This window comes from Tursiops truncatus, chromosome 7, assembly GCF_011762595.2.
Source record: "Tursiops truncatus isolate mTurTru1 chromosome 7, mTurTru1.mat.Y, whole genome shotgun sequence".
Lineage (NCBI taxonomy): Eukaryota > Metazoa > Chordata > Mammalia > Artiodactyla > Delphinidae > Tursiops > Tursiops truncatus.
Window position 1 is genome coordinate 39,132,976 of NC_047040.1, and position 14,107 is coordinate 39,147,082.

The 14,107-nt window shown below is 38.5% G+C and overlaps 1 protein-coding gene across 1 annotated transcript in view; it reads left to right on the forward strand.

The window, feature by feature from the left end:
* DNAH7 (dynein axonemal heavy chain 7) overlaps positions 1 to 14,107 on the forward strand; it is a 243,722-nt gene that overhangs the window by 195,410 nt on the left and 34,205 nt on the right. Inside the window, exons 53-56 of the mRNA XM_019939243.3 lie at positions 806 to 898; positions 6,720 to 6,896; positions 7,625 to 7,786; positions 9,923 to 10,123. Coding sequence (XP_019794802.2) covers positions 806 to 898; positions 6,720 to 6,896; positions 7,625 to 7,786; positions 9,923 to 10,123 — 633 coding nt within the window. The remainder of the gene's footprint in view (positions 1 to 805; positions 899 to 6,719; positions 6,897 to 7,624; positions 7,787 to 9,922; positions 10,124 to 14,107) is intronic.

Consider the following 14,107-nt stretch of genomic DNA (forward strand, 5'->3'; position numbering starts at 1 on the left):
GACCTGTTTGTTGTATTATACATGATACTGAGATTGTGTCTACACCTGAATTTAAATATTTTGGACTGGATCTCTTTTGGATCGCTCCTAGTTAGTAACAAAACTACATTTCCCAGAGGCAAATATGTTTTTGTGTATAGTTGATTCTAATTTAAATAGAAATTTCCCTATGATAAAGCATGGAGATTTCTGATCTGAGATACTACATAGCCTTCCTAAACGTTTCAAAGGTGCAGGTGTCTTTTTTTCCATGTTTACTCCTCCTCCTGGAATCTTGATACCTCTCTTCTTGCATATTTTTAATAGCACTCTTTTGACTTCTTCTTTGATATACACATTCTCAAATATCCCTTTCTAAAAAAGATACCAAAAATTCTTCAAAATAAGAAATAACACATATCCTTCTTCCTTCTTTTGCAATAAATGGGTTTTTTTATAAATAGATAATGAGAGTAGTTGGTAGGTTTTTTAAATGCCTTTGGAGAAATAATGGGGAAATCTAATGCACATTTATTTTTTTAATAACAGGGATCATTTTGTGCTATTGATTAATATTCATATTGACATTTACCTGCTTAATTCATGTCTTAGTTTTGTTGTTTTTAGTGGCATTTAAAATTTTCTTTTTGTATCTTATTTCATAACTTTGCCCAACCTAATAAAATTTACATTAGCATTCTTGATTTCATTTAGTCATTATATGAAATTAAAACTCGATTTAAAAGTCAAAATACTGTTTTGGGGGGGTTTTTTTCTTTTAAGTAGTCTTCCAAATAGCATTGAGTTATATCCACTGTCATTTTAGGAGCCACATCATGAGGTTTTTCCTGACGTTTGGGAAGATAAAGCGAGTCAGTTTCAAAGGATGCTTATCGTTCGTTGCCTGAGACCGGACAAGGTAAATGTGGTCTTTGAAAGCAGCTCAGTGAGTCCAGTCCCTCCTCTCTCCACAGTCCAGCCAAACACGTGTTTCCTTATGTAATCATGGGTCATGGGGGACGTAAAGGAGCCTGGGGGAAATAACCCCACTTCCTTCTAATGCAGCCATTTTTCAAAAAGTGTATATTTATTAAAACCACACTAAATTAGTAACTCACCAGATTGTATTTTATAGTTTTATTTATGTTATGATTCTTCCTTTTATTATATGCTTCCCCAATTCCTCACAATCTACTTCCTTTACATGCAGTAATCTCATTTTTATTCTTACTGTTTCGATGAAATTAGTCAATGTGGTTTACATGAAGCTGATTTACTAGACTTTCTGGCTCCTCAAATGCTATGCTGTACATGGCTTTTTGTTGGCTTTTGGAAAGCTAGTAGAATATTAAGACATTCATCACTGCTAACTACAAAGGAAAATGTCAATACTATTAATTTTCATTTCTTTAAATAATAAATTATATAACCAGTGAATCAGCTGACCTGTCATATCAACAAATTGCAGTACTCATTGACATCCTCATTTGTATTATTAAATTCCATTTAAAAAAACAACTGTTCACTTAATTGTAAAGACCCATACCCACAGAGATATCTACATACTCTGAGAAAATGTAGACATTAGGAGTGTGGGAAAAATAAATTGAACAAAATATTCTAATTGTCCACTGTTACTGCTTGAGTAAAAGTATACATAATTATTTCAAAATTTACTGTATTCAGAATTTGAGTTGCCAAGGAATATAATACAATACTTCCATTCTAACAACAACAGAAAAAGCAGAGCTTAGATGGTGAAAGCCGTGTATTTTTTTTTTTAAGTTTTTCTGCACATCAGTGATAATATAGGGTAGCAGCATTCTTTCCTCTGTAAGCCATGGTCTGTTCGATAAACACATGTCATTCTTGCTTGACTTGGCAGTGTGGCCTTAGCCAGGGCCAAAGCATTGGTTAGGCACAGGGCCTAGGGCCCATGATACTCTTAGGGGTTCATGAAAATGTTTTAATTTCATTTAAAATGAGAAAATAAATCCGTCTGTATTATCTTTGTAATTATACCAAAATAGTTGTAAAATACAATTTTTTATATTTATTTATGGAAGAAGGGACCCGCGAAGTGCCAAGGGCCCCTGAACGTCATAATGCTGCCCAGCTCTTAGATGCTGGAAGTACCTCCCGTTGTTGAGGATCATTATTAAACTGATGAAACATCTCCCCCTTGGTGGCCCTTTTAAGAATGAATTTTCACTGGAACTTTAGCGTTAAGCATCAGAAGTTTTCACTTCAACTATTAAATATGGAAGAATATGAAATGCTTCAAACTCTTGCCGAATACGGCTTCTTCCTTTAAAACCTTTTATTAAAATTTTCAAAGGTTTTTACTTTGTTTTCTAAGCTAAAGACTGTTCTGCTAAATGACTCTGCATGTACCATTGACCTTCTCCCCTCAATATTTGATAAACAAAGAAGTTTCTGTTCATGTTTTATATTGTTTAATTAGAAGTGATTAATGAACCGTTTCCTAATTGCAGCAGTTTCATCTATAAATATCTTTTCCCCAGTTTGTTTTTAAAAATTGGACATTTTAATCTGAAAATATGTTGAGCTACCAAACAGATCCAATATTACTTTCCACAGTCACTCTCTTTTTAAAGTGTATTCGAGGGAGCTGGGGAATTAGATATTCAAGCTGAGGAATTTTTGTTTGTATCTTTTTGTTTTTCAATCAATTGAGGTTAAACTTAAGGTTTCATACTTCTCTTGCCTACTCTGCACAATACTTCAGCACCTTGTCTTATAACTTTTTCTTATACGTTTCCATATCTCCTCTAGAGTTTTTTTTTGGATTGGTGGATGAATGTAGACATTAACGCTACTCACCAGTATTTCTGGTTCTCCTCTCCTGAGTACACTCGAGGTGGGGGCATTGTGGCCATAAACCTTGCTTTGGCCAGTAAGATGTGAGCAGAAGTGTTAGGGCAGAAGCATCCAGTGTGAGATTCTCCAGGGCCCTCCCCCCCACCACCAAAACTGTGGAATCACGTGTGGATATTTAAGTGCCATAAACAGGCTGCAGTGCTGAGCCAGCACAGGGAGAGTTTGTTGCCTGGACACCCAGATGACTTTGCTGGGACAAGAAATAAGCTTTTGTTGTGTTAAACCACTGAGATCTGGAAATCGTTTGCTACTACAGCATAATTCAATTTATCCTAAGTGATTAACTAGTTACCATTATCTATACTATCTCACCCGTAATCCTTAATATAGAAATGATTATTAGTATGCTCTTATATTACTAGCAACCTCAAATCCTTCAATCTTGCTGTTGCCAGGTACTTTAATTTCTAGTGGTAAATCGTTGACGTTAGAATCTATGTATTTAAAATTAATATATGACTATTATGCTTTTAAAAGAATGATTTTCCAAAGCAAAATGGTATCAGCATGCCAGAGAAAGGAACAGTGCTGTATGAGGCTAATAACTGGGCTAGTACTACATAGATATTATTTCTTTGCCATCTCTAAGTCATGAGTGTATCACCCCTAGGAAGATCAGCAATTGTTTGATCTCTAGTTTACAGTATATGTTATTTGTCAGCACAATTTTTTCTGTCTCCTTTCTACTGCTCTCCCTTCAAAACCAACTCCATCCCATGGTAAGAAGCCACAGATGCCAGGTTATCTAATGCTCTAGTTTGGAAAAATGTAACAGATGCTCACTGAATCACCAGTAGGAGAAATGAGATGGGTTTGCACCTTCCACAGAATTTAATAGTTTATAGTGTTTTATTGACAAAAGCATATCAGATGGATAAATACGGAGGTGTGGAATGTTTTGAGCCCATTTACAAAATGAAGAGCTTCTGGCCACAGTTCTCTCCTTCTGGACAGTAAACAAAAAGCAAATTAATCAGCTTTCAATAAGAAACTTGTCAAATATACGTTAATATGTTTCTCTGACCTCAGATAAATCCCATAGGAACTTGCAAGACACAGAAGAACATACATAGGTGACCACAAACTTCTTTTCTGCCTTTGGGAAGATGACTGCCTGAATTAGTCTATAATTTTTGTTACTGACAGATTTTATTGTATAAACCTGATGCTGGCATAATCAGATTGCAGAAGCAAACCCAATTCCATCGCCTTCCAAACTGAATAGCTTGCTTCAGGAGTTACTGTTCAGTCTTGGGAGCAAGCAGGTCTTATTCAGTTTTAACATTAAAAATGAAACAATGAAACTTGTGCCCACCCTCACGCAGGCACCCCTAACTGGGTTCTCTGGCGCTAACATTAAGAATCAGTTTCCACCAGCCATGTTTGTATGAGCGCCGTGGACGCTGCCAGCCTGAAACACTCACAGAAGAGGGGCCGTTTAGAACTCAAACGTCCTAAAAGTGAAACCACGCACTTAAAAGCCATGTGCTTTCGTTGTGTTTGTAAAATTATAATTTAGTGAAGAAGTTAGCCTTGAGAGGAGAGAGGCTATTAAAAAACCATTTAGTTTTCCTTTGCTAATTGTTGTTGTTGTTTTTAATCTAGTGAGAAAAGACAGCCACAGGAAAAGAATAATAGGGAAAAGGGCAAGGACAAGGCCTGAGACAGGCAGTTAGGATATTTTTAGTTTTCTGCCATAAGCTTGATATCTGTGCCCATTCAAAATATCTGAAACATGAAATAACTTATCAAGAAATGAAACTCGATGTATAGATGAATTTATTATTCTGTAATTTTTGTTTAGAATTTCCGTAATTAGAATCCCACCTTCACAAAAGGGAGCATCCTAATTTATTCATTCATTTGTTCAGTAGATATTTATTGTGCAGGAACAATATATGGGTAATCTTGTTAGGTAGATCCATGCCAACGTGGCACTTATACATGTGTTATTACCTTTCTATACCTTTCCATAGTTTTTAATTATTTTTAATGACATACAGTTGATTTACAATATTGTGTTAATTTCTGGTGTACAGCAAAGTGATTCAGTTATATATATGTATATATATATGCATATATATATTCTTTTTCAGATTCTTTTCCATTATGGTTTATTACAGGGTATTCAATGTAGTTCCCTGTGCTATACAGTAGGACTTTGTTGTTTATTTTTTATATAGTAGTGTGTATCTGCTAATCCCAAACTCTTAATTTATCCCTCCCCCACCTCCTTTCCCCTTTGGTAACCATAAGGTTGTTTTGTGTGTCTGTGAGTCTGTTTCACAGATAGGTTCATTTGTGTCACATTTTAGAGTCCACATATAAGTGATATAATATGGTATTTGTCTTTCTCTTTCTGACTTACTTCACTTAGTATGACAATCTCTGGGTCCATGCATGTTGCTGCAGATGGCATTGTTTCATTCTTTTTTATGGCTGAATAGTATTTCACTGTGTATATATGCCACATCTCCTTTATCCCCTCATCTGTCCATGACATTTAGGTTGGTTCCCCAACTTGGCTATTTATACCTTTCCATATATGAATGAATCTGTTGTGGAGGGATTAAAAAATTTAAGTACAGGTATTTCTTCACTGTTTCTCAGCTCCAGACCCTCACACCCTCAGTCAGTCTGTCTCTCTTTCTCTCTCTCTCTCTCTCTCTCCCTCTCTCTCACACACACACACACACACACACACACACACACACATATACACATACACACATCCATACCAGGATTGACACTCTTTTTAAAGTATTGTGACAAGTCAATGAGTTTTACTTACAAACCTTGTGTGGATAGAGGTTCTGGAGAATGCACTGTTAAAATTTGGCAATGTTTGTAACTTTCTCCAGAGGAGACCCCCTTTTTGAGATTCTTGGTATCTGCAAATTGCTCCTGCAATTCGCTTTAAGTTCAGAAAGTTGTGGGGTGGTGGAATTGCTGTCCTAATTTGGAGTGTTGTGTGTTACACACAATTCCATCCTCAGATATAAGTAGGTGTCCAGTCAGAGAGGTTCTGAAGCTTTCGAAAAATTCTTTGTGCTCTTGTCACTTCATTACTTCTCTTCCTGGGATGCTTCCATAATTTGTTAAGCTAGATACAGGGATACTGGTTCATTAAACATACCTTTATTACTTGCTTGGCACACACCTAAGCCATCACCCAGAGATGAGTGGTGTAGACCCTTCATCAGAAAGAAGGAATGATGTACCTGAGGCTGTACCTCAGCCATACTGCTTTCTACAAGTCTGCTCCCACAGCAGTGCCTGACAGGGACCCCCAAGCCCCAAAGTTCTGCTCTTTCTCAAACACGCTCCCAGAAAATGCACGGGCGTGTTCTCAGAAAGTTTACACGACGTAGTTTCGCCTGTTTCTCGGGAGTATGGCTTCTCTTTCACGGTGCTTTTCCTTTTCTTTCTTTTTTCAGCTGTATCGATCTTTGTGGTATAGGATTGTATAAATCACACTAGAATTTCTACTTCTGAGTTGTGGACTTTGGAACATGGTCAAGTTTTACTTAAAACTTAAGTAAAGAATTAAGGGTTTTTATATTCTTCATCTAGGATATGTTGAATGCTCACTAAAAGGAAGAAAAATGCCTTTGAATTCTGGTGTCACTAACCCCCCACCTTTTATTAATTCAATAATGTATAGTTTCTTTCTATCTAAAAGACAACTGTATAAAGTGATGCCTTTGACTCTTTACCAACATTTATAAATACCAAAGCGAATGTAAGGTCCTTTGTTATAAAACACCTTTGAATGTGAAGTTTTAAGGTTTTAGGCAGATTTTGAATATTCCTTCAAACATATTCTTGTCCCTTTCTAGATTATTCCAATGCTGCAAGAATTTATAAACAACAGACTGGGACGTGCATTCATTGAACCACCCCCGTTTGATCTATCCAAGGCATTTGCGGATAGTAACTGCTGCGCACCACTGATTTTCGTGCTCTCTCCTGGAGCAGATCCCATGGCTGCCCTTCTAAAATTTGCCGATGACCAGGTACCTTAAATGTCTATTTTTTTTCCTGCTGACCTGCTTGTGTCAGTAACCTGTGGACATTCAGACAGGGCCTTCTCTTATACTGCTCCCATAACTCAAGGCCTCTTCCAAAGTGGCATTCAGGTGGTAACTGCCCTAGAAATAGACCAGGGGGTCACAGACACCATATCTGGAAGCTGTAGATGAATCAGGATATAGGAGAAATGAATTCTAGACAGACATTCCCACAGAGTTCCTTAAATAAACTTGAATAGAAATTAGGGGCTAATGGATTTTTTTCCTCTGAACTTTATGCAGTAACCAAATTAGTTAAGATATAATTATTCAGAGATCTGGAGGAAACTGGGGCAAATTCATCTGTCTATTCATAGTTTTCTTTTCAGCTTTGAATTTTAGGAGTTGCTGCTTGACAGCTGGGCTCTTTCATCTCCTCCTCATATTAAAGTCTTCTTAATTTTTTCCCGTCCCTTATCTCAACAATCAAAGACTCTACAGAATTTTTCATTTATTACCATGACTGTTTCCTTCATGAACTGGCTTGCTTTTTGTCTGTTTATTGGCTTCTTAACCAGTAAGAGGTTTCTAGGGCTGTATGTGCCCTAGAACCTTTGAGGGATGCTGCATGATTAAATTTTAATATATTTAATATTAACATTTCCTGTGATGATAATATTGATTCTTCTTTAAAATGTGATTGAAAATAACATCTTCACTATTCTTGTACACAGGGATGTGGAGCATCAAAACTCAGGTCTTTATCTCTTGGTCAAGGCCAAGGACCCATAGCTATGAAGATGTTAGAAAAAGCTGTCAAAGAAGGAACATGGGTTGTTCTTCAGAATTGTCACCTTGCCACCTCTTGGATGCCAACCCTCGAGAAAGTTTGCGAGGTAAAAACGCAAGCTTATTTTTATGAGATCATAGTTCCCCAGTAGAATTAGTGATGTACATGCCATCTAAGTAACTCCATTCCTGTCCTGTAATTTGAGGGTTTCAGGATGGCTGGGTTATAGGGGAGATGGGTTCACACTGGGAACTAGAGGACAGCACATGGCCAGGCCTTGCCGAATCTCTCCTACTAGAGGCAAGGGCTCATCCCGTGGGTCAGAAATATCCTTAATCAGAGGAGCAGCCTCAAAGATAGGAATAAACCACAGGGTAGACAGAAACCAATTTACTTTTTACAGCAGTGGGCCAAAAACAACAAAGAAAGCTCTGCAGGGGGAAATTACTGTGGCCCCTCTAAACCGAAAGGCTTCAGGATGTAACTTTGCTTTAATTATGCTTCTCACCCACTTAGCTAGTGACGCTGCCACAGAGGATGAATCTGAAACCAAAAGAGCACTCCTCCCACCCTCCTTGCAGTGGGTCACGGTACTTCCCTATTTTTGTGGGCAGAAATTCCAGGAAGAAAGTCCCACGTAGCTCAACTGAATAAACAGAAAACCTGGCAATGGATTCCACGTAATTACCCGTGACTCTAGCCCTCTCTTCAGAGTCCCTCGAGCTACTAAATTGATATAACTTGCACTATCCAGACATCCACCTGACACTTTAAGGAGCAGACTATATTTTCCTTTATGCCACTTGTCACCATTTTGTTTTGTCTGTATCTCCCACTAAAATGTAAGTGCTGTTTTATTCTCCGGTTTACCTCTGGCACCTTGAAGAGTGCCTGGCTCATGGGACATAATCAATAAATCTTTCCTGAGCTGGTGAACGAATAAAGCCTTTCAATGGCTTCCCACTGCATGAAGACAAAGTTCATGCCCCCATCATGGCTTCTTCATTTGACTTTCGCCTGCCTCTCGGGTTTCGTCTCTGGCCACTTCCCATCTTGACTTCCGTGCTCTAGTCATTTGACCTTCTTTCACTTTCATTGGGAGAGCACACTTTCTCAAGAATGTAGGCTTCCATGATAGATGTTATTTCTATCTGCAAAACTATTCTTTAATATTTTTTGCCTTACTAACATCTTCTCAAGCTTCGGGCCTTATATTCGAGACTTTGTATTTGTGCCTGTTTCCTCACGGTTCCTCTGTCTCTAGGCTGTTCTCATGACCTGTTGAATTGTATCGTATGCCCATTAGAGAGTCATCCAAGAGGGAAGAGCTGTCCCCAGTGGATGGTGAACTTGGCCCAAAGTCCCATGAGTTATGCTACCTAAGTCACTGGGCATAGGGCAGCTAGTAGGAGGAAAAATGGTACCTTCACCATTTATTAAAAAATGTAGGTGCCTTAAGCATCCTTCCAATTCCCCCACCCACCCCTTCACCAGTTGAGTGCTCAAAAATTATTTTACTGTTAAAAATTTGCAATTAAAAAAACATAGATACCACTGACATGGACAGTTGGAGGAGTTAGCAGTAGGGAGTGGGGCAGAACAGGAGAGAGGGAAAGACCCATGGTAATTATTCCAAGGCCCAATATAGCCTTCACGACAGTCATAGATGAGCGTTCTGTCATCCTCCACAGTGCAGGCCTGACTATCCCCGTAAACAAGTGGCGCTAATGGTGATATGGTTTAGTGCTTCAGGATATACCAGTTCTTCTTCCCTTTCAAAATGCTCTTTTTTGTTTCATCCCTACTTGGTTTAATATGAATTTATCTGAGTGTGTTGCTTATTCTCACAACCTGGCTACAGCAAGAAGGCGTCATTCTTAATCTGGCTCTGGGGCAGAAAAGTGTTTCTATAAATATTTCAGCAACATCAGTGAAGATACAAGACTCTTTGGAATGTCTTAGTCTTTATCGCGGCCCAATCTGAATTATGTAATGCCTTTGTAAACTTTACAGTCATGTGATTTAATTGTTAACAGGGAGAGGGACAGCAACTCTGGGCCTTCCCAATGAAGTATGTCGCTTCCCTGGCAGAATCAGTTTTTAAGGCCTTTGCCTTAAACTGCAGCAATAAGCCCTATTTTGTAAAGATACTTCCTCCCACTTCCAGCCCATCCCATGCACACGTGATTGAGATTTTCCTTGCATTTTATGACCCTTTTGGATCTGGTTTCTTTTGTTGCAGGAGTTAAGCGCAGAAACAACACATCCAGATTTCCGAATTTGGCTGACAAGTTACCCATCTCCAAATTTCCCTGTGTCTGTACTGCAGAATGGAGTGAAAATGACCAATGAAGCACCGAAAGGTTTACGGGCTAATATCATTCGATCATACCTCATGGACCCAATCTCTGACCCTGAGTTCTTTGGCAGCTGCAAAAAGAATGTTAGTAATGGTTAGGTCTTGCTACCTCTGCCCCGTAAAGCAATTCAAGTGGCCTGCAGTGATCCTGGATGTGTGTGCTGAGTAAAACTGCAAATTAAATAGGCCTCCTGCACTGTTGGTTTTGATTACTGATTATTGACTGTACTGAAGTCAGTTTTATTAATATTTTATTTTATTTCACCACCAGCCTCATTCCTGCTCAGCTGAGATCTAGTGGAGTGTCATTAATTATGCAGCTTTCTGTTTAGAAAGTCAGCCGTGAGCCATTCCCAGTACAAATCTGCAAGGTTGGAGAATCTTGTTTCAGGATATTAACTGAGCCCTTTGCTATGTGGAGCCATATCTTTAAATTAACACATAAAAATATTTCCTCCATATAACTGTAATGAGAGCCAAAAGGATTTTACTCCCTGATTGATGGGCTCATAAGGGTCTTTTTTTTTTTTTTAGCATCACCAGGCAAGCAGGGAAGCCACCCACTGCTTTCATGATTAGAATTCTGTGTGTGAATGTTTGTGACCTAAAATTGTTTCACAGTGTTTTGCCATAATTAAAAATGGAATAGTTTCTTTTTAAGAGGGGTTATGAACCTTGGTAAGTTTTTGCTGTTAAAAAGCTCACACTCTTGATGTTGGGATGTGTTTTAAGTACACATCAAAAGAAAGTATTAAGAATAAAGAAGTACTTTCATTAAACAAAAGTCTGGGATACTAAAAAAAAAAAAAAGGGGGGGGACCTGTATTTAAAATTAAGTCAAACCTTATCCTAAGCATCTAAGACCTGCTGTATGACAAACTTTTGCATGATTTGGCCCAGAGAGAGCAGGTTACCCCCAGGTAGCTGGTGAGGGCATTTCTGCACCTGGTGACTGGACAGAAGCCCTTTTGCAAAAATTTACTCCCTTTCATCCAGATCCAGAGGGCTTTCCATTAGTAGTCACACAGATTGGAAGTCCAGGCGTTTATGAACCAAAATCCAACCCCAAACCAAAATCTCAAATGCCAAAGCAGTACACCATAATCCTTTGGTTTTAACTTTTTATTTGGAAATAATTTTAAACTCACAGAAAAGTTGCAAATATAAAAGTAGTACAAAGAACAGTCCTATGCCCTTTACTTATATTTGTCTCCTGTTAACATGACCATCTGCAGGTAAGTTAGATATGTCACTGCCCTTTATTCCTAGATAAGTCCTTCAGTGTATATTTCTTAAGAATAGAGATATTATCTTATCCCATTACAGTTATTATTTTAGTAAATTTAGCAAGTATACACTATTGGATCTAATATACCCAAATTTGTATTTGTGTCCCAAATGTGTCAATTGATACAGTGATGTCCTTTGGAGCATTTTCCCTGTTCACCATGGGATGGATCCAGGGTTAGTATCACATTTAGTCACCATGCCTCTTTGCTTCCTTTAATCTGGACCATTGCCTCAGCCTTTCTTTGTCTTTTTTTCATTTTATTTATTTGTTTATTTATTTATTTTTGGCTGTGTTGGGTCTTCGTTTGTGTGCGAGGGCTTTCTCTAGTTGTGGCGACCGGGGGCTACTCTTCATCGCGGTGCGCGGGCCTCTCACCGTCGCGGCCTCTCTTGTTGCGGAGCACAAGCTCCAGACGCACAGGCTCAGTAGTTGTGGCTCACGGGCCTAGTTGCTCCGCGGCATGTGGGATCTTCCCAGACCAGGACTCGAACCTGTGTCCCCTGCATTGGCAGGCAGATTCTCAACCACTGCGCCACCAGGGAAGCCCCTTTCTTTGTCTTTGATGGCACTGACATTTCTGAAGAATTCACCCCCACCCACCACGTTGTTTTTAATAGAACATTTCTCACTTTGGGCTTGCTTGATATTTCCTCGATATTAGGTTCAAGTTATGCATTCTGAGCCACAATACGACATGGGTGAAGTCACGTACTCGAGTATCATACTGGGAGGTGCACGGTGCCCATTTATCCCTCACTGATGTTACTGATTTTGTTACTGATTTTGATCCCCCAGATGAAGCGTGGTTTGATTTCTTCATGTATAATAACTGCTTTGCCCCTTGCAACTAATAATCAGTCTGTGAGGAGACATTTTGGACCATGCAAATAGCCTGTTCCTCATCAGAATCTACCTGGGACACAGATTTAGTAGCCAGTGATGATTCTTGCTTGACCCACTTATTTCCGCTGGTGATTCCAACTCCAGCACTCCCTCCACATTTGACACTTGGCGTGCTATTGTCAGCAGCAGCCCTCCCTTGCATTCCATTTATTTATCTTTTATTGGTGTGGACTCATGAATTCCTTGCATTTTTTCCAATGATTTATAATTCATTACTATTCTTAAGTCTTTTGCTCAAGTTGTCCCAGAATTGGTCAGAGGGAGCTCGTTTTGTACTTGTTATAGGTCCCATTATTATTATTATTATTATTCCTCTTTCTGGCAAAAGCTGCTCCAGGCTTATCTGTATCCCAGTCCTGGAACCAGCCATTTTTCTGAACAGCCCTGGTTCCTGTTTCATGGGGAATGGTATTAGAGACCAAGATTTGGGTGCCAAACAAGTAGCATTTATTGTCCGTGGTTCGAGTCCTTTTAGAGAGAACTTGGAAATATTCCATGTACTCACAAATACACATATGCAAATCTGTATACACACATATAGTACGTGCAAACAAGTCCATGCACACACCTCATATACATGTTTTAGAAGTAACGAGTTCCTAGCAATACCTTCAATTTCAGTCCCTCTACCCAGGGTTCTTTCCTGCTTTTCCTCATTCCATATTTGCACGTCATCAACACATGTTACTGATTTGCTCAATTCTCTAATATATCGAGAAGAGTTGCAGAATTAGCACAGCGTGTTTAACTTTGCTTCTCCCACCTTTGTGGTCAAACTTATGCTACTTTCCTCTTGTTTCACACTCTCCCTTTCAATTTTATTCCATGGGGGAAACTTTCCCCCCTGCCCTTGAATAAAACTCTGGGCAGTCTCATGGCTTTCCTGGTTAGTGTCAGGTAATAAAATGACCTATAGTCATTTTAAACTGCAAAGCCAGTCTTGATTCAGAAATCAGAAAGTGCAACACAATATATTAATCAATATTTCAACTTTTATTCAAAACATAGGTTTCAACTCTCTAGCACTTTGCCTCGGGCCTATAGTTGGTGGGCTTCATGCCACTAGGGAAAGAGAATGGAGTTGTCATCTTTCCTTGTTTTTAATTGAAATTCATTTATAATACTGTGTTAGTTTCAGGTGTAAAGCGAAGTGATTAAGTTATTTTTTTTTCAGATTATAGTCCATTGTAGGGTATTACAAGATAATGAATGTAATTCCTTGTGCTATATAGTAAATCCTCACTGCTTATCTATTTTATGTTTAATAGTTTGTATCTGTTAATCCCACACTCCTAATTTGTCCCTTCCTCCCTCTCCCATTTGGTAGCCATTAGTTTGTTTTCTGTCTGTGAATCTGTTTCTGTTTTGTATATAGATTCATTTGTTTTATTTTTTTTAGATTCCACATGTAAGTGATATCGTATAGTATTTGTCTTTCTCTGTCTAACTTATTTCACTAAGTAGAATATTCTCTAGGTCCATCCATGTTGCTGCAAATGGCAATATTTCATTCTTTTTTTATGGCTGAGTAATATTCCATTGTATATATACACCATATCTTCTTAAACCAATCATATGTTGATGGACGCTTGGGTTGTTTCCATGTCTTGGCTATTGTAACTAGGGCTGCTGTGAACATTGGGGTGCATGTATATTTTTGAATTAGAATTTTCATTTTCTTCTGGATATATACCCAGGAAGTAGAATTGCTAGATCATATGGTAGCTCTATTTTTAGTTTTTTAAGGAACCTCTATACTGTTTTCTGCAGTGGCTGCACCAATTTACATCTCCACCAACAGTGTACAAGGGTTCCCTTTTCTTCACACCCTCTCCAGCATTTGTTATTTGTTGTCTTTCTGATGATAGCCATTC